General features: G+C 38.0%; 1 protein-coding gene across 8 annotated transcripts in view; it reads right to left on the minus strand.

Moving 5' to 3' along the window:
- Positions 1-1,075: 1,075 nt before the first annotated feature.
- EYA1 (EYA transcriptional coactivator and phosphatase 1) overlaps positions 1,076-19,762 on the minus strand; it is a 335,219-nt gene continuing 316,532 nt past the window's right edge. For all 8 annotated transcript variants that reach the window (XM_025393823.1, XM_025393819.1, XM_025393828.1 and 5 more), the window contains 3 exons: positions 19,635-19,756; positions 15,132-15,232; positions 1,076-3,077 (listed from right to left, as the gene is read on the minus strand). In XM_025393823.1, the coding sequence (XP_025249608.1) occupies positions 2,997-3,077; positions 15,132-15,232; positions 19,635-19,756 (304 nt within the window). In that variant the 3' untranslated portion in view covers positions 1,076-2,996. The remainder of the gene's footprint in view (positions 3,078-15,131; positions 15,233-19,634; positions 19,757-19,762) is intronic.

Consider the following 19,762-nt stretch of genomic DNA (forward strand, 5'->3'; position numbering starts at 1 on the left):
CATGGTAGGGAAAAAAAGGTCTGTAGAGGAGGAAGAACTGGAGCTGGACATGATTTGGGTGGACTGAGGATGGGGTGAAGGAAGTCATTTTGGGCAATGAGAATGCTTTGAACAAAGAAGTGGCAGAGATGCTTGAGAGCTGTTTGATGCATTAAAGAGCTTAGTATGCTAGCCTAGTGTACTGATGATCTGCTGATTTCAGTAATGAGAGAGAATGCTGGGAAGAAAGTAGAGACTGTATTTGGGGGCTCTAGAATGCCAAGGGGAGAAATCTGAGCCCTAAATCCATGATCAAAGAGGAGCCATTAAAAATTTTCACCAGGAGTTGTAATGTTAGAGGTGGTACTTTAGAAAACTCACCTTCTGGGTATGCCCTCCATTTGGCCTATTTTTTATACTTTCTTAATTTAAGCCCCAAAAACCCCTTTGCTGCCCACCACTGTCTCTCTTTAAGATTTTCCCCAAAGTCTTTTCATTCTTGGGGTGTCAGGGTATGCTCAGGCATCTCATGATTCAGGCCACTTGACCTGGTGTGTGTGTATGAAAAATACACATCAGGGGCCTGACAAATGGGTGAAGCAGTGCATGTTTGATTTTCATGTGTTTTCATGTTTGAATGTGTGCTTCTAAGATTAAACTCTCAGGAGGAAGCCAGTTGTGCTGTTTTATAGGTGTCAGTGATTAATCTGGCGAAATCATAGAGGTATCTGTTGTGGGCATTCTTTATTGATGAAACTGCTGTATAGTGTTGTCCCTTGGGTATGTCAGTGGCTAAATCTGCTCTGCAATCCAAGATACTTAATGCTGAATTATGTTCTACAGCAGGTAAATTTGAGTAAGGGTCTAGTTTATGTAATTTTTGGAGAAGTGAAAAACTTTTCCATTCATCAGTACTTACAGTGATCAAAGAAACAGCTGTTACCCTGCAAGTTCAGTCCCCTAAAGGGCTGATAAAGCCATCACTGCAGTTATTTCATACAACTTCCTTTTGTTAGACTTTGGGTGTCCTAATGCAACCAAGATCCTGCTATTTCATATAACCAAGAGAAAAAGATGATCCCGACAGTCAGGGAGCTTACAGTACATCACAAATCAATTTTATTAACTTAAACACAAAATTAATGAAGAAAAATTCTGTACACAACGGTGGACACAGCACACCTTTATACAGTAAGGCCAAGATAAACTTTGTCTTTTCAGTCTGCAGAGTACAAAAACATAAAATGAAAAGGTTAAAAAATTGTCAACTGTTTGCTTCAAGCAAAAAGGAAGAAAAAACTAATTCAATTGTGAATTTAAACAATTTCGATAATTCACAAATGACTAATTCTAGCAGCAACACACAACTTCAGAAAAGAATGAAGTAGCTCTTCGGCTACTTTGGGTCAAAGCTGGTGTTTTTTTTCCCTAATATATGATTAGAGAAGACTCATCCTAAGGGTAATTTCATGACAATGGATTGTGTTTGATTAGAGAAAATATTGCCCAGCCAAACTGACCACTTTTGGAGAAACTCTTATGGTGTGACAAAGGTGATAATTTTAATTCCCAAGATTGATGCCTGTCATGTAGTACATAATGCAGGTGGAGAGGAACATTGTTTCCACAGTGATGACAATGGCAATGAACTTTCCTCAGAGTGGAAAGAAGAAAGAGAAAATATGCACGTAGGGAGTAATGCAAAGCTTGCTGATTTCCGGATTAGCATCGTGTGTCTTCCTTTATCGAAAGAAAATGCAGACACGATAATAATTCTGAGCACATGAAAACTTTGTTAGTCTCCAATTCATGAACCATTTTATTAATAAAATATATCTACTATCATCTATATTCTTTGTGGGAAGAAGCATTTGAATAATTATTTTTTCCAAGTAGTTACATATAATACATTAGTGTGGAAATGAAAAAGTGAGGTGGTAGGAGAACTCATTTTTTTTCAAATTGTTTAAGAAACTGCTGTGTTATTTTATCAAGGCCCTCAGAAGAACTGATGCAGGAAAAAATTTTAGAAAACAAAATCCTTACTGACACTTGACATCCATGCTTTTGGTCTTGACAACAGTATCTAAAAAAAATCCATTATCTACATATTTATACCCAATACTTAGATAAGGCATGGCACCTGAGTTTGTGCACATGCTGCCTCATGCTTCACTATCAAGGCATTGCTACCTTTCAATATCATTTCCCTAAACAATATGTAAAAGAATCATCCATTATTACAAATTTACACCAAAAATTCTTTCTGTACATGATTGTCTCAGTGATGTACATATTATACGTTTAAATTAGACATACTTAAAACTACTATGCGACGTGCTAAAATTCAAAGTACTGTACTTGCCACGTTGTGAGGCAGAGGCCTTTAATCACTTATTTCTAATGCTATTGTCTCTTCAATTATTTGATGTTAAAAACGTCTGGTAGGTGAATTGTAGGGTATGTGAATTATACCTCAATAAAGCTGTTTTTTTTTGTTTTGTTTGTTTTTTTTTTTTTAAAAAACGTCTGTTCATAAATAAGTAGAGATGTACAGATTACCCTGGGTATGAGACACCAAAAAGTAAACCTTCTTTACAAGAAAATTCCTCCACTAGTATTCAGGAAACACATTTCAGTCTCTGTTGTGCAATTAGTTTTGCTGTATTGGAGAAGCTGTTTATATCACATTGAAAATGCTAACAACTGAAGCGTTTGCAGGTCCTTTCTTCACAGGTTTGAACCGTGTAGTTAATGTGGCAGACACATTACGCTGTGCTAGAACATTCTCATGGCTTATTTTCATTGGATTCACAGTACTAGAGTCAACAGCTGTTCTGAAGAAATAGACGTGGTCCTCCATTCACCACAAGGGCAGAGGTCAAGACTGACAGCAGCTGCGCATCAGCAGGTGGAAATTGCTAAGTTCTGGAGGCCGGCGCTGATGTGAGACTGGGGCCTGCTGGAACTGTCCCTGGTCACAGAGCAGCTGTGTGGTGTCAAAGTGCCGAGCGCTGTTACAGGTACTCCAGTTCCAAGGCGTGGTGCAGGGCCATGAGGTCTGAGTGGCTGGAGATCCTCCAGAAGGGCATCGCGTGCTGCAGCAGAGGCACACATACACGTGAGGACAGAGCACTCAGCACCAGCCCTGCCAGTGTTTTTGGAAATCCACTCCCATGCTCACCCCCATTTTCAGTATGATGGAAGATGCCAGCTAACATCTTCACATCACATCTGTTTAAAACAAAAATTCAAACTTAATCCTCCCCTAAGAATACTAGACTGACACGCCTGTAATCCCAGCACTTTGGGAGGCCGAGGCGGGCGGATCACAAGGTCAGGAGATCGAGACCATCCTGGCTAACACAGTGAAACCCCGTCTCTACTAAAAATACAAAAATTAGCGGGGCGCGGTGGCGGGCGCCTGTAGTCCCAGCTACTCAGGAGGCTGAGGCAGGAGAATGGCGTGAACCCGGGGGGCGGAGCTTGCAGTGAGCCGAGATCCGGCCACTGCACTCCAGCCAGGGGGACAGAGCAAGACTCCGTCTCAAAAAAAAAAAAAAAAAAAAAAAGAATACTAGACTGAGTTTTAAATTGTAATCTAGAGTCTGTTTCTTTGAAGGGGATGGATATTTCCTAACTGGATCTACACTGTGACTTGAATGCCAATTCCAAGCTTTAAATAAAAGAATGTTGCCAAATATGGCAGCTTTTCATGTATCCAGTGGGTTTTTCATGCTGAAAGTTTAAAAAGCTTGTACTTTATGAGTACAAGCTTTAAGCAGTTTTCCTTAGTTAGTAGTAGTTTACATTTTTTCTAACTTAATTGTGGCTCACATACGAAGCAACTTTTCCATTTATTTCCTTCAGTTATTCTTCATATTGACCTTAAAATGGCTTTACCATACGGAAAACATTTTAAATGAACATCTAAATTTTTTGTTGTTTTTTTTTTGTTTTAGGTTTTTGTAGTTGTTGTTTAAACCTCAATCTAAAACTCTAGTTTAAGTAGTGGGAATGTTTGTGATGCACGTGAATAAACCAAGGACAAGGAAAAGGAGAAGAAATCAGAAGTTACATCATCCATGAAGGGTGAAAATGTGAGGAACTTTTATGTCTCCAAAGCACTATAGTAAGTACTAATACATCAGCAAAACCTTTTTAAGGGAAAGATAATCATCACCCTCCAGAGGACAAAATTCTGTTTACCTTATAGAATAGGATTCTTAAGCAAAAGAAAATAATGTGGAGTCTGGAGTATAATTTGCAATTATAGTTCTGAGAAATTTGGAAAAATTTCAGACTAATAGGAGAATTTGGCATAGAAGCAAACAGAAATGAGGTTTTTTTGTTTTGTTTTGTTTTGTTTTGTTTTAATGTGTAGGTAACAGTGAAAGCCACTGACTATTTTGATATATAGATCCACATAGCTGCTACATACTGGGATGCAAACTATTACTTATGAACAATGTATTTGCCTCAGATTATCTGTTGAAATCACATACCACATTCCAATATGTAGACCTTTCTGGACTCAAGACTATTTTGGTGTATCTGTATATGTATTTGTTATTGAGTGATAACAGAACAGCCCAGAAATGAGTACTAAATATTTCTTTGTAGATTTCTAGAAGGATGCTCTACTTGGCAACTTCACACTGTAAGACCTAGCATTGTGCATTCATTCATACAGAGCACAGTGTGCCAGGTGTAGAAGATATAGAGATGCATGTGTCGCTCCCTCCCCTATTTTGAGTAGCAAAAATGCACAATAATCATCAGTGTTCATTTATGGCTTGTAGGAGGTGGGCAATTACCTTTGCCTAATGAACTGGGAAAATATCTGAAAGGAGGTGATAGTTGAGCTAGGTATGAAGGATTAACATTCAGAAAAACACTCTGATGGTTATGTGCATTGGGGGACAGAAAATAATGGAGAAATTTATTGTTGGCATACTAGATACGTATGAGAGAAAGACTTGGCTGGTGACATGAGTGGCTGCAGGAGCCAACTGATGCAGGGCCTAGTAAGCCCTGCTAAGGAGTTTATTTGTAATAAACTCCTAATTCATAAATCTCAATAGTTATGATTTATTGGATATTGTGTTAGGCACTATGCTACACACCTCAGACAGACAGAGGTACTATTATTACTATTGTACTAGTTAAAAAAAAAAAAAAAAAAAAAAAGGAACTTGAGGCTTAGTGATGGAATAGAGAGGTTTAAATAAATGGCTGGTGAGGAGTGAAGCCAAGATCCATACCAGGTGTGACTCTGAAGCTCATATGCTATAATGCCTCCTACCTGTTCTCTGTGGGCTTTCTATTCAGCTGTGTAAATTATCAGCACCATAGCACAGGTTCAATCTCTCTCTCCCTCTCTCTCTCCCCATCCCCATCCCCATCCCCATCCCCATCCCCATCCATTCTCTGTGGGATAAGAGACCCTGGAAAAGAGTGATTATGATTCATAGGCCTGGGTTAGAAAAACGTTTGATCAGTTATAGCTTTCCTCTTCATTAGAACAGAAACTCATGTTGTAAAATATAGAACCCTATAAAGAAAAACAAATCATTTCTTATCCTACTACACAAAGCTCACCACTATAAACATTTCTTTATATGTTCATATATGTACATACTCAAACATAGTTGAATTTATGTGTTTATCAAGTATGTACCATTCAGCATCCTACTCATTTTACTACTTAATCTCAAATTCATTTTAGACACATTTTAAAACTATTTTAAAAGTTTTCAGGTATTCAACTGTGCAGTGTTGCTATTTAACCACCTACTTGGTATCTATTTTTATATCCTCTTTATTTCTAATTGTTTTTCTTACTAGATTTGCCAATCATTATTGCCCTTCCTCAAAGTTTCTTGTCAACAGATAAAGGGATTAGATAGTATTCCTATTGATCTTAAGTACTATTATCTCAGGATGTAACAAAGGATGCTGAAAGCTCTTCAGATAATGATCTAGAAACTTTTAGGACAACTATCTTCATGAAAACATATAAAAATACTTGTGCGAAGTGCAATACCTTTTTTCAGAGCAGGTTCAAATTATTTTGCACGTCAATTGTCTGAGGTTCCATATGCTCCCCACAGACAAGTTACAACCATTAACAATGCAAATCTAAAAACTATTGGTGCAATCAGAATCCTGCACTGAAGAATGCCATGAGTCTCAGAGAAATCAAAAAAAAGAACTGAAAAAAAAAATCCAGCTAATTCTTTGGTACATAAAGTATAAAGTAGGCATTTAATTTCATAGTAAACAAAGGACTGGTTCAATGGCTGTGTGTCTCATCTGTACATGTGTGTGGGTTGATGCCAGCTAGAGAACGCTTATGTTTTTCTTTTAAACCATACTCAACACTATCTGGAAAGGTGAGATAATCCACAAAAAACCCTAGTTGGCTTGTTTACTGGCACTAAAATACGAATGGCTTTAGTCTTCCTGTAGAGAGTATTAGTAAGAACCATCTGGTCAAGCAGCACCCTGAAATGAGGTCAAAGGATGAAACTTCCTTACAGACAACTCATCACAATGCAGTGGGGATGGGCCATTTATGTGGGCAGAAGTGCCAAAGGTTCTACAGTGAAAACTTTGCAAATCTTAGGCGTACATGAAAGAAAACTGGTAGACTCTGGGGACACTCCACCCACAAGGATAGCAACTCTATCCTCTGCACTCTTTCATGGCGTGCAGGGTAGTGATGTCGGCTGTAGTTAGCAGTTTCATTCTCACAAAAATAGTGGACTTCCTTAAGACATGCACATTTTATATTAAGTGAATGACTATAAGAAGACTGAGTCTAGAGGAGAGGAGGTGTCAAACTCCTGTTAACAATCAGAACTAATACTGCACAATGGTAATATTTTCCCTAAGTATGTACCAATGTGAAGATTTTATGCATTTATAAAAAGCTTCTCAGGACAACTGGATACAAAGTAAACTTTTTTTTCTTTTGCATCAATGTTTAGCCACTAGAAAAAACATTTCTTCTGTGAAATCAGAGAGAAATGGTGGCAAAAGAGGAAAAGATAAATACATGCTAGAATGAGGAGGCCCGGGTTATATTCTCAACTTTGACATTAGCTCTGTGACCTTCAATTATGGCACAGTCTGCCTGAACCCCTAGTTTCTTTATAACATGAGGGTTTAGGGAAAATGACTCAGGGTTGCTTCTAGGTCAAAGAAAGTCTGTGACTTTATTATCAAAACAAAGTCTTTTACATGCATAGCAACGTAGCTACAGTAGATATGTCATACACACAAGACATATATCCCCAATGCCAAGAGCTGACCAGCAGGCAAGCTATATCTGATGAAACAATTTTATTACAATATAAGGCAATGAGGGATTAAGAATTAAAAAGATAAATTCAGACAGAAGAGAGCTCAGTTGTGACCTGGGCTAAGGTAAGGATAAGCTGAGCTTGAGCTGAATTTGAAGAATGGGCAAAGCTGGAGAGGTGGAGGGGAAGTGGATAGGGTTCCCAGTTAGGAGGAGTAATTGGCCTGTGGGGGATAGGGCTGGACTGGTGTGTAAAATCATAGAGATGTTAAGGAGGTTTGTCAAGGTAGCAGCACTTGGAATATTTAACTAAGGAGTTTAGACTTTTATCTTGTAAAGGAAGAGGCGAGAGGCTAACACTTCCTCAGGGCCAAGAGACACAAAAATGTGGGGGTATTTTAAGCAATTTAGGGCAGCAGTTGGGGAAGGATGGACTAAAGATGTTTCTGGCTGGTAGCAGAGAAACTAGGTAGAATTACAGTGGAAATGGAGTGGGTGTAATAGATGCAAGACATATTGTGAAGAGAGAGTTCATGTGACTCGGTGGTGGGTGGGAATTAACCCCAAATCATGTTTGAGTGGGCCAACTCGTTTGGGATAGCTGAATTCATTTGCTTGTATTCAGACATTCAGATGGGCAGAACATGGGATACTTACACGGAGATATTCTCTCAGGTTGCTGAAGCCCTGGGACTAAAAACAGAGCTACCCACAAATCTTAACAGAAATGACAGCTGGAACTGCAACATGCATATGATTCGTTTATCAAGATTAGGCATATATTGAGAGAAGTAGGTATCAGGGCCTAAAATTAGCACATGCTTTTGTGTCTCCAGAACCAAAATTTTGCCTGATGGGAAAACAATGACACATCCTTCCTGTTCTTCTTGCCTACTGGAGCAACTTCAAAAATCTCCTTCCTCCATCCTTCCTCATTTGATATTTAGCATTTATACCTTTAGACTACATATAACATCAACCATATAAAAAGCTGGGTATGTGGATACACATATGTAAATAGAATTTTCCTGAATTATTAAAAATGTGTTAATTACAATGTTTCAAAGTTTTTAAAGCATATACCCTCTGACTTAAGTATTACAGTTTTAGGAATTTATCCTACAGATGCACTTGCACATGCATGAACTGTAGAACTGTTTGGAATAGTAAATACTGGAAACCACCTAAATGCTCACCCCAGGGGACTGGTTAAATAGCACATCCACATAATGGAATACCGATGCAGTCACTTAAAAGCATTAGAGATGCAAAGCTTCATGTGCTGATATAGAATAACTGCCAGGATGGATTAAGTGAAAAAGCAGGTATGCAAAAAAGTATGTACTTCTCATTTCTGTAAAAAAAAAAAAATACTTATTTGTGCTTTCATATGCACATGTCGTATTTAGAAAGTTTTGCAGATGGAGGTAAAAATACTTTTCAAATTGTAAATAAAGATATCAAGGGAGAACTTATTATGAAACTTATTGTACAACGATTGCTCTTTTATTTATATATCTGCTTCCCCTCTAGATGTAAGTATGCTCTTTAAGGATGAAGATGAAATCCAATTCAAAGCCTGGCATATAGTAAGTGATTAACTATAAATGAATTTATGACTTTACAAAAATAACATTCACTGCACTTGGTGTTTATAACCTTGATGACCCACTTAAACTAAAAACAAAAAATTGCCTTACAAATGTTATTTTATAAAAGTGGCTTGTATTTTTCTCCTAAATAAGCTTGAAATTGGGTTCTATTAATCAGGTTCTCAGCTTCATCTTGGATTTCAGCAAGTTTTAGAATGCACATATAAAATGAACATATTTAATGAAGCCTTTGTCATTGTGCAGAATAATGGATGCTTGCCATTTTTTTTCTCCCTTTGCCATTAACAAGATATTTGTTTTAAATAGTTATCTGAAAATAGTTAATTTATTAGCAAGGCCACTTTTACTAATCTAGAAGTGAAAACTAGATGTCAATGTACAGGAGACTATTTCCTACATTGTTTTAAAACAATCATACCTAGGTCTAATCATTTTCTCTCAAGCCATGTTGCATTAGGGAAACAAATAATTTACGGTAAAAAAGAACAGCTGGTAGATTTTGACAACAAAAGGCATACGTCAAAGGAAGACTTCCATAGGTAGAGACTTCCCACAATCTTTCTAAGAACAAAGAGGCACTCACACAAACTCTTGCAAGAGATCCTTTTAAAATGAGGTTGTTCTTTTACGAAACAAAGGTATTTCTAACTTCTTCTCTTTGAAGGAGGTACTTTTTATGATACAAATTATAGAGTTAGATTAAATTACTGATGAAAGCCCTTGGACTACACTGGCAAAGAGAATAAGGATGACAGAATAGATTTCAACTGACCATTAACCAAATAGGCAACTGGCAGATTTACTTACTGGGTTTTGTTTCTGTGCTTTAAACAAGTAACAATCTCTAGTAAAAGAACATTATTTAAGGAGATGACAGATCTCTACAGGGAAAAGAAGAGCATGTTGTGTTAGATTTTGAAGGACACAGGAAACTAAGAGAGACAAGCTACATAGTTAAAATCAATTTTGAAGCAATGTGAAATGTTTTGATTTGGCAAAACATTTTAGTGCTCAAATGTGCAGAACTTCATTGGTTTGCTATTAATTTTATTTAATAAACTAAATTGCTCAGGAGCTAAAGCACATATCAAAATTACGTGTTTTAAAAAATTTAATCATGAATGTAAAATTAGGGGAAAGAAGACACTTATATAGTTATATCTAACTCCCAAAAAGAAAGAAGAATTGCATTTTACTCTAATAACTTTTTGAAAAACTATGTAAATGCTTTTTTTGTAAGTCAAGTCATATTTATGATATATAAATGTAGTTTATAGTCTGAAGAAACTTTTGTTTTTAAACAGGGTCTCAATCTGTCGCCCAGGCTGGAGTGCAGTGGTGCCATCACAGCTCACTGTAGCTTTGACATCCGAGGCTCAGGTGATCCTCACACGTCAGCTTCTCGGGTAGCTGGGGCTACAGGCAGCACCACTATGCTGGGCTAATTTTTGTACTTTTTGTAGAGATAGGTTTCACCATGTTGCCCAGGCTGGTCTCGAACTCCTGGGCTCAAGTGAGCCATCTGTCTCAGCCTCCCAAAGTGCTGGGATTACAAGTGTGAGCCACCACTCTCAGACTGCAGAAACTTTTTGCGAAATCTCACAGTCAGAGGAAATAACTGAGTTCAAATCCTAATTTAGCTACTTTCTAGCTGTGTGATTTTGGCTGAATTATTCACTCTTACAGTGCCTCAGTTTTCTCATCTGTAAAATAGGTCTAAGGATTCCTTCATAGGATTATGAGGATTTAATGAGAAAAATGGATGGGAAGGCCTAAAAGAGGGACTGGGATATAATAAGGGCTTTATAATTGGTAGCATTTTTTTCTTTGGGACAGGATCTCATTCTGTCATCCCAGCTGGAGTGCAGTGGCATGAGTTTGGCTAACTGCAATCTTGACCTCCCGGGCTCGAGTGATTCTCCCACCTCAGCCTCCTGAGTAGCTGGGACTACAGGCACCCACCACCATGCTTGGGTAATTTTTATACCTTTTGTAAAGACAGGGTTTTGCCACGTTGCCCCAGCTGGTCTCAAACTCCTGAGCTGAAGTGATCCACCCACCCTGGCCTCGCAAAGTGCTGGGATTACATGTGTGAGCCTGGCCTGGTAGCAATTTTTGTTACTTACTACTATTATTAATCCTACAGCATAGAAAGCCATCTCTTAGTTTCTTTAGCTTGAGTTTTCGTATGTAGTTTTAAAAATGAGATATTGTTGAACTGTAGAGAGCTTCTCCTCTTAAATTATTTCCTGTAGGTTAAATATTAAGTATTCTCTCCTTCTGTGTAGCACTCCACTTTAAAGATACTCATTATCTTTTGCAAATGATTAGATCCTTGTCTCCTAACTCATACACAAGGACGACTATTTATATACTAGTTAACCTGTCTCCTTCAATAAAGTTAGAAAATAAGAAAGTAATCAACATCTCACTCTAAGTTGTAAATTGATGATGTCTGAATCTTTTACAAGATTATCAGAAATTTAGATATTGTGAAAAATTAGTCCATTTTACACATTCACACAGGCAGTTCTCAAGGTACAAAGAGTGGTTTACAGCAGATATTTTTGGGCTCTTATCACATACAGTCATCCATGAAATAAAAATGGAAAGCGAGGAGGACTCATTTGGTCAAAAAATTCAGAGTATGTTTTCTGCAGGTGGCTGCCTAATTTCTTTTTTGTGTGTTCCCTATATTAAAAAAAAAAGACATGTCCAAAGATAAACAGTAGAAACAGTCTTTTTTAAAGCCATTCTATGTTTAATTTTATTCTGTAATTATTGATTGGTTGTTGAGAAAACACAAATATCAGAGTTTATTATCAGAGTGATCTAGGAAAGAAGGTAAAAAAAAAAATAAAGAGGATTTTCCAAATAATTGTAATAGAATACTTTTGTACAAAGAAGGATTTTCCAAATAATTGTAATAGAATACTTCTGTACACCTTATAATCTATTCTTTGGTACTGTTGTAAATGAATTGTACCAGCATTTGAATTTTGTTTTATTGGGTTGTTCCTACTGCCATCACCAACATTCAATGTGTATTAAATTAGTATTAAAATTTTATAATATACGTGGAAGTAATTGGAAACCCTCTAAAGACTATGAGTCAGTGAGGCAAACATTTAGGAACTGTCTATAGATTTAAAAATTAAATTATAAACCTCAGTCTGTTTCCAATAAAATTAAAAATTAACTAAAACTGACCAGGCACAGTGGCTCATGCCTGTAATCCTAGCACATTGGGAGGCAGAGGAAGGTTGATCACTTAAGGTCGGGAGTTTGAGACCAGCCTGTCCAACTGGTGAAACCCTGTCTCTACTAAAAATACAAAAATTAGCCAGGAATCATGGCACATGCCTGTAATCCCAGCTACGCAGGAGACTGAGGCAGGAGAATCACTTGAGCCTAGGAGGTGGAGGTTGCAGTGAGCCGAGATCGCGCCATTGCATTCCAGCCTGGGTGACTTTCTCAGAAAACAAACAAAACAAAACAAAACAAAACAACAACAACAAAAGCAACCAAAAACGAACCTCAGCCTATTTCCAGTATAAAAATTAACTGAAATCTTTTAACTAAAATGTTTCGTTACATCAGAAATACATAAAATTTTCATGTCCGCTCTACCAACAAAATGTATTGAGCACCCGTTTGTCAAAGCTGCCAGGATTACAATCTACCAGGAAGTGTCAGCATTTGCCTAATGTAATGAGTTAATGGGTGCAGCAAACCAACATGGCACATATGTACCTATGTATCAAACCTGTACATTGTGCACATGTACCCAAGAACTTAAAGTATAATAATAAAAAAAAAAGAAAAACAATCTTAACTGCTCTTCAAAGACAGCAAATACTCTAGTCCTATTAATACTTTCAATTCTAACACCAAACCAAGAATTCCTTTGTTTTTGCCATGTTGTGTTCACTGATGTCAAACTTCTAAGAACTGTAAGTATCAGAAAGGTTTAGGAAGGGACTCACCCACCGAAACCTTGATAAGATCCAAAGGATTTCACTTGTGTTCCTTGCATTTTAAGTAATCAATTTCATAGGCATCCCTCTCTGCCTACCACAAGCAAGAAAGCCACATTTTGGCAATTTTTGATATTAAACTTTCTGGTGGATACCAGAGGGAGAAGGACCAGCCTGGAGATGGATTCACACCTTGGCCTAGGGCCATACTGGTCAGAGGTGCAAACCTGTTCCATCCCTGCCCTGCTGGCCACTAGGAGGGTCCTGAATAGGAATGGCTTGGGAATTCCAGAGGCTTTCCTAGAAAGAAGATTTGAGTCTGGATCTTGGAAAACATTCTCCTTAACTCTCCAGGATTGTGTTTTGGGGATTCTGACTTAGTCTGGGAAAGGTTTTATTCTATAAAGACAGCCCAGAGGGGTAACAGAGGCACCCAATGATGCTAGTGTTGGTCATCGGTGAAGTGGGAAGATTAGAACTATGGCTTAAATGGCAAATGCTGCTTCACATTGAGCATGAGGAGACCTGAAGTCATGTGTGGATTTCCACCAGCACCAACCAGATTCACACAAGTTTGTGACTGAGATACATTCTTTATCTATGGGTATTTATGAAATTATCTAGTTATAAAATTAGGGTCAGTGATTATGCATCTGGTGGCACTCAGAGGCACTGAAGGTAAACTAGGCCATCTTCAGAGCCTGTAGGAAGGTTGGCCATGTATCATACTCAGGCTCAGTGCTGCATCTGTAATCTGGTGACCTTATATGCTATTTCTGGTATATGCTGAAATATTCCAGAAGGGCTGAAATACTGTATCATTTATGGAAATATACATGGATTCCTATGAGTGAGTGTAAGGAAGGTAATGGAAAATTATGCTGTTGGTTAATCCCATAAAATATTTAATTGTTCTTCAATTCAAGAAACATTTACAGAGTACAACTATGACAAGATTTAGGGAGTTACAAAAAAATTTGAAGACTGTCTCAACAAACCAAGCAAAATAAGATCCCTGAATCTGCAAAGCTCACATTTTTTTTTGCTGAAACAGGCACATAAACAATAACAAATAGCTACCATTTGTTGTGTACTTTATACATATCTATATTAATGGAGTTATATATCTTAACTAAATCTAATCCTCAAAATAGCCCAATGAGCTAAGTGCTATTACTATCCCATTTATAGACCAAAAAAAGGGAAATGGATAAGAACTTGTTCAGAGTCACAGGAAGGGTAAATGGTAGGGTCATAATTCAAACTCATGCTGTCTGGCTGAAGAATCCAAGCTATCTACCACTGTAGCTCCTTCAGTTAAAATCTAAGGGAGCATGACTATAATTGATTTCTTAAAAACAGAATAGAAAAGGTAGTACAGGAATTGAATTTTGCAAATGAATAAGACAATGACAGAAGGGCATTAGGGAAAAGATTCCAAGGAGAGACAACAGGAAGGAAAAGCTATGTGGCATGGTCGAGGAAAGCTGAGTGGACTGACATGACTACAGTGTAAGGTACGGGAGGGAGACAGATCAGAAAGGCAGGCTGTAACCAGACTGTGGAGACCCTCAGTGTCAGGCTAAGGAAGGTGGCCCTTGGCTTTTAAAAATGCAATGAGAGGCACAACGAGAAAGCTTTTGCTCAGAGAAATGATAGCATTTCACCTGCAGAGATTCAGAAGAATGTAATGAAGTGCAATGGGAAAAGTGGGAGTGAAGAGATTTATACTTGGGTCCACTCCCTTCCCCCTGCCCGGAGAGAGACAGGTAGGACCTCATGATATAAAGAAGACATCGAGTCCTCTGGGGCAGCAGATAGTTTTATCTTCCAACTCAGCTTTGACCAACTGGTAGAGGCTTTCTGAAGGATGTTTGCAAGGTTCTTAGGCTGCGTCCAGGCTCGGGTAACAAGGTTTGAACCACCTGGCATGTCTGCCATGGATACAGAGAAGGTCCTGCTGGCACGTGTGTTATCTCTGCTCTGGATGACAGCTACACCACTAACAACACTTCAGTTCTGCTCCCAAAGTCTACCTTCTATGAACACTACTAGTGGCTCTTGAGTTTGTGCACACTACTATTCAAAAAGATCACTCCATATTTATTGAATTCTACTTTACCCTGTTCAGTGCTTAGAGTACTGCACATATTCATCGTATGTTTCACAGCAATGGAACCTGTTTAAATAATCCAGTTATGAGAATCCGGAGGACTGAAAAAACAGAGACAAGATGCCCCATCTAGGAATGCTCACCTTTTTTGCTCCTTGTTCTTCTTCTACACCATCTCCTATAACAACATACACCACTTTTCTTCCAAACCTTTGAATTATCCTCTCGAAACAGCTTTCTTTTCCTAGTGAACAAAAATAAGTCATAGAAAATGTGAAGTTTGGGTAACCTAATGTGATAGTGCTTGAAGTTTCTGTATAAAATGCTTTCTTCATGCTCTGATTCGACTGTCCCACTTGTGCCTCTAGGAGGAGTGCTTTTTATGCCACTTTGATTGTATATGCCACAGCACAATGAATTACAAAGTAAATTAATTAACAGTGTGGCGTCCTGTCCTTTGAAAACTGATAGTTAAATACTCCCTTCCCAAGGACTCCTTTATTAAAAAATGGGATCTAGTCAATCATAGCATGGCAGTTGGGGTGGTGGGGAAAGTACTGTTTTGCAGTGGGACTTCTTTTTCCCCCATATATAAGCTGAACTCCAGCATCGGCAATTCTGGCAACATATTTTAACTTGATTAAAAAAAATTTTTTTCTATATCAAACTCTGAAAATATCTGATCCAAAGACTAGTGAGAATGATAAAAAATAACTGGACTTGTTTTTGTTCTAGCAGGAAAACACAAACATTGGAATTAGCATATTCCTTCATTTGCAGGTTGAATTAAAGACCCTGAAAGCCTGATGTAGTCTTGTAAAACTCCTTCTGAAATAAATGTCAGATAATTTAGGGTAGTACAGCAAGATGGTACCTGCCTTACCCAGGCATCTAATGTTCAATGAAGCACTTTCCTGGAGGAAAACTGGAATAAAGGTAATAGAATACCCTTATCTGTCTATTACCTTTCCCATGTCATGACTTAGTTTGGGCTCCTGTGGCGGCTACACTGTCAGCACATCCCTGCGGTTAATGCAAGCATTGTTTCTTCTCAGAGAAGAAACTGGTGTTCCAAGTCTTGGACTGCCAATAGGGTCATTTTAATGGACAATGGGACAGTTTATAGTTTTCAAATGTGAATGGCTGAGCAAAGCCTGCACCTCTTTCAAATAAGGATCAGATATACACATGAACAAATTGCTTGTTTGCTTAAACAAATGTCTGCTTTATATTTGTATTTTGCACTAAAATCTCTAGTTTGCATCTGACACAATGAAATAGAGCTAGCCTTATTCAAAGGATGCAATTTAAATGCCTCTTTAGTTGTCCACTAAACTGTGAAATATTAAATCACTTTAAGAAACAAATACAAAGCATAGTTTTCATAGCAAAAATATATGACCAAAAACTTCGATGTCATGAAACTTTTTCCCCTCCTTACAGGGAAATGCTTATGTGTTTTTGCAAGCTTCCCTCTTGTGGAAAAAGGAAGGTAAATTCAATGTAATTTAAAGGTGAAGTTGTGGTAGAGAAAAATATCCTTGCCTATATACTATCTTCTGTTGGGTTCATTGTCAATTTGGGGTCATGTAGAAATTTTTCACAATAGAGGTTAAGAAAATGAAGCTTAGATTTTAGAAGTTAACTATTAGTTTTATATGAAGTATTCATTTTGATGAGTCAATTTTGTCTGAAAGGTCATCATAGCTCTGCCAACTGAGATACCAGTCATCTCCTCCTATGACTTTAGCATTTTGCCTACAACAAAAAATTACTGGGGCCAGGCACAGTAGCTCACACCTGTAATCCCAGCACTTTGGAAAGTCAAGGCAGATCACCTGAGGTCAGGAGTTTGAGACCAGCCTGGCTAACATGGAGAAACCCATCTCTACTACAAATACAAAAATTAGCTGGGCATGGTGGTGTGTGCCTGTAATCCCAGCTACTCGGGGAGGCTGAGGCAGAAGAATCACCTGAACCCAGGAGGCAGAGGTTGCAACAGGCTGAGATCGTGCCACTGCACTCCAGCCTAGGTGACAGAATAAGACTCCATGTCAAAAGAAAAAAAAATTGCTGGGTTTTCTGCATTCATCCCCACATATATCTTATTTGATGGTGAAATCCTACTTCTATCACCACATATTTTTTATTCTGTATTGAAAAAAATTAAAGCTTAATATTTTAAACAAAATGCCCATTAAAAAAATGCGTACTGGATTGTAATTTCCTATTATATTATCATTTTCAAATTATTTGGGATTAAACTTCAATGCACATGCTATGTAATACACTATTCCTACTTTCTGAGAAGCTAGGCTACCCGCTTCAGTACTATGGGCTGCTTTGGCATTTGTTCCAACTTTCATGTGCTGGTAAACCTTTTCCACAATCCCTGTTTACGACACAATATAATTCCTCTTAATTGATATAGATGAAAATTGCTATTTTTATGGAACATGAAAGCACGTAAAAGTTCTGGTTATAATAGGCTACTAGGAATTTTATTCTATTTGATATATTTCTTGCTTTTTGATAGGTATTTTCCAACAATTTGTTCTTGGTCCTTCTTGGGAAGCATCAGTTGTTCTCAAACTCCAGATATGTATTTCTAACTTGAAAGGTTAGCCTGGATGAATCCCATCAGCACCCTGCTGAGTGTGTCTTCCTGCCATTGACTGAAGACCCCATCGGGTCTCTTCCAACTCAACACTGATAAAAATCAAACCTGATTTCCCCATCAGTTAATTGTGCCACTGTTGACCCAGGTGCCTACAAGAAATCTTGTGTCAGCCTTCTTCAAAATAAATGGCCATTCATGCAGCCATTCATTCAACAAATTCATCTCTACATTTATTGAGTACCTACTGTGTGCTGGGTGTTACAGCTATTATGATGAGCAAGAGAGACAAACCCAGTCCTCAAGATTATTACAGTATGATGGGGAAGTCATACTATGAACAAATAATTATAAAAGTAGTTTTTTAGTAATCATTTAGTAAATGCTTTGAAGGAGAAGCACAGGAAGTGTAAAAGTGCAGGCAAATGGAAGTTAGACCTACAGGGATTCCATTTTTGCCCCTTTTTATTATACGGAGTTGAGCAGCCAAAGACAGCCTTCTTGCCACCTGCTAGAATGCTCATACTCCTTCCCCTGGACTAAAATAACATTCATCTCCTTAGGGTGATATACAAGGTCATTCATGGTGATATACAAGGCCATTCATGCCTAGACTCAAGTATACCTTTTCAGCTTTGGCTTCTAATGAGCACTGCACACTAGCTACTCAGGGCCACTCACAAGTCCCTCAGCAGGGAACACATTTTAATTTCTCTGTCCATTTGCATTGTTCTCACTAGCCCATCTACCTGTTGAACTCTTACTTGCTCTTCTATACCCAGCTCAAACATCATTTCTTCCCTTTAGCTTTCATAGACACTCTGCCTCTTCCTGAGTGGGAGTGAATGCTTCCTCAGCCATGTGCACATTTAAGCACTTAGCAGCAGTAGGACCCTGTAAGATACAGCAAGGAGTCTAGACCTTGGAATCAGAGAAACATGAGGCTTGAGGCTTGGGTTTGTGAGCTATTGACTACAACAATTTACTTAAGTCTCTGAGCTTTAGTTTCCTCATTTGAAAAATGGAAAGATTATAAAAATTGACTTTAAATGTAAAATGCTGCCGGGCGCGGTGGCTCACGCCTGTAATCCCAGCACTTTGGGAGGCCGAGGCGGGCGGATCACAAGGTCAGGAGATCGAGACCATGGTGAAACCCCGTCTCTACTAAAAATACAAAAAATTAGCCAGGCGCGGTGTCAGGTGCCTGTAGTCCCAGCTACTTGGGAGGCTGAGGCAGGAGAATGGCAGGAACCCGGGAGGCGGAGCTTGCAGTGAGCCGAGATCGCGCCACTGCACTCCAGCCAGGGGGACACAGCAAGACTCCGTCTCAAAAAAAAAAAAAAGTAAAATGCTTAGTACAGTTCAGGGCATCTAGTAGATAACGAAAAAATGCTCCTTTGCATTCTCTTGTATCATATTGGATTGTCATTATGTAACTGTCTGCTTCCCTTGAGAACAAGAACCATGTCTTTTTTTATCCCTATGTTGATTCTGCCTTGATTTATATTCTAACTAAATTTCATAAGTCTTTTCCTCCCAAATATATTTCTTTCATGCAAGAAGCTTTTAAATCTCCCCAACAAAAATGGAAACTCAATTGATTATACATATTGAATTAAAAACAAAAATATTTCTAGTAATAAAGAAATCTGTTATTAGAGTTGTTTCATTTCTACTTTGTATAATTTTATCTTGCTGTTTGTTTTAGCTTAGAAAATCAGATATTTTTGTTAATGTTGCCTAAAAGGATACAAATATGATAATAATCCAGAATCAATGCTGTTACTCTATGTAAAATGCCCTTGTCTTAACATTAGCCAGTCAAGGAAAATTTTGTGACTTCAGCTACATGTATTATGCTTTATGTTTCTCTCATGTCTAAATCCAGTTTTGCAAATTGGTTAAATTATTCTTGCATTTTTTTTTGACCTATGTAGCATTCTGGAAAAAAAGTTTCATTTATTGCCTTTCATTACCCTGAAGGAAAAGAGCCGCTTGTTAAAAAGGAAAAAAAAAAAAAAAAGCTCACCTATTTTAGTTGCACTGTAAATATTTTCGATAGGAAATACAATTCCTAATCCATATAGCAGGACTTTCGCCAGTGCTGGGATGAGCTGAGTAGTTGTTACTAAAATATTCACACAGTTTGTCCTGTGA

This window comes from Theropithecus gelada, chromosome 8, assembly GCF_003255815.1.
Source record: "Theropithecus gelada isolate Dixy chromosome 8, Tgel_1.0, whole genome shotgun sequence".
Lineage (NCBI taxonomy): Eukaryota > Metazoa > Chordata > Mammalia > Primates > Cercopithecidae > Theropithecus > Theropithecus gelada.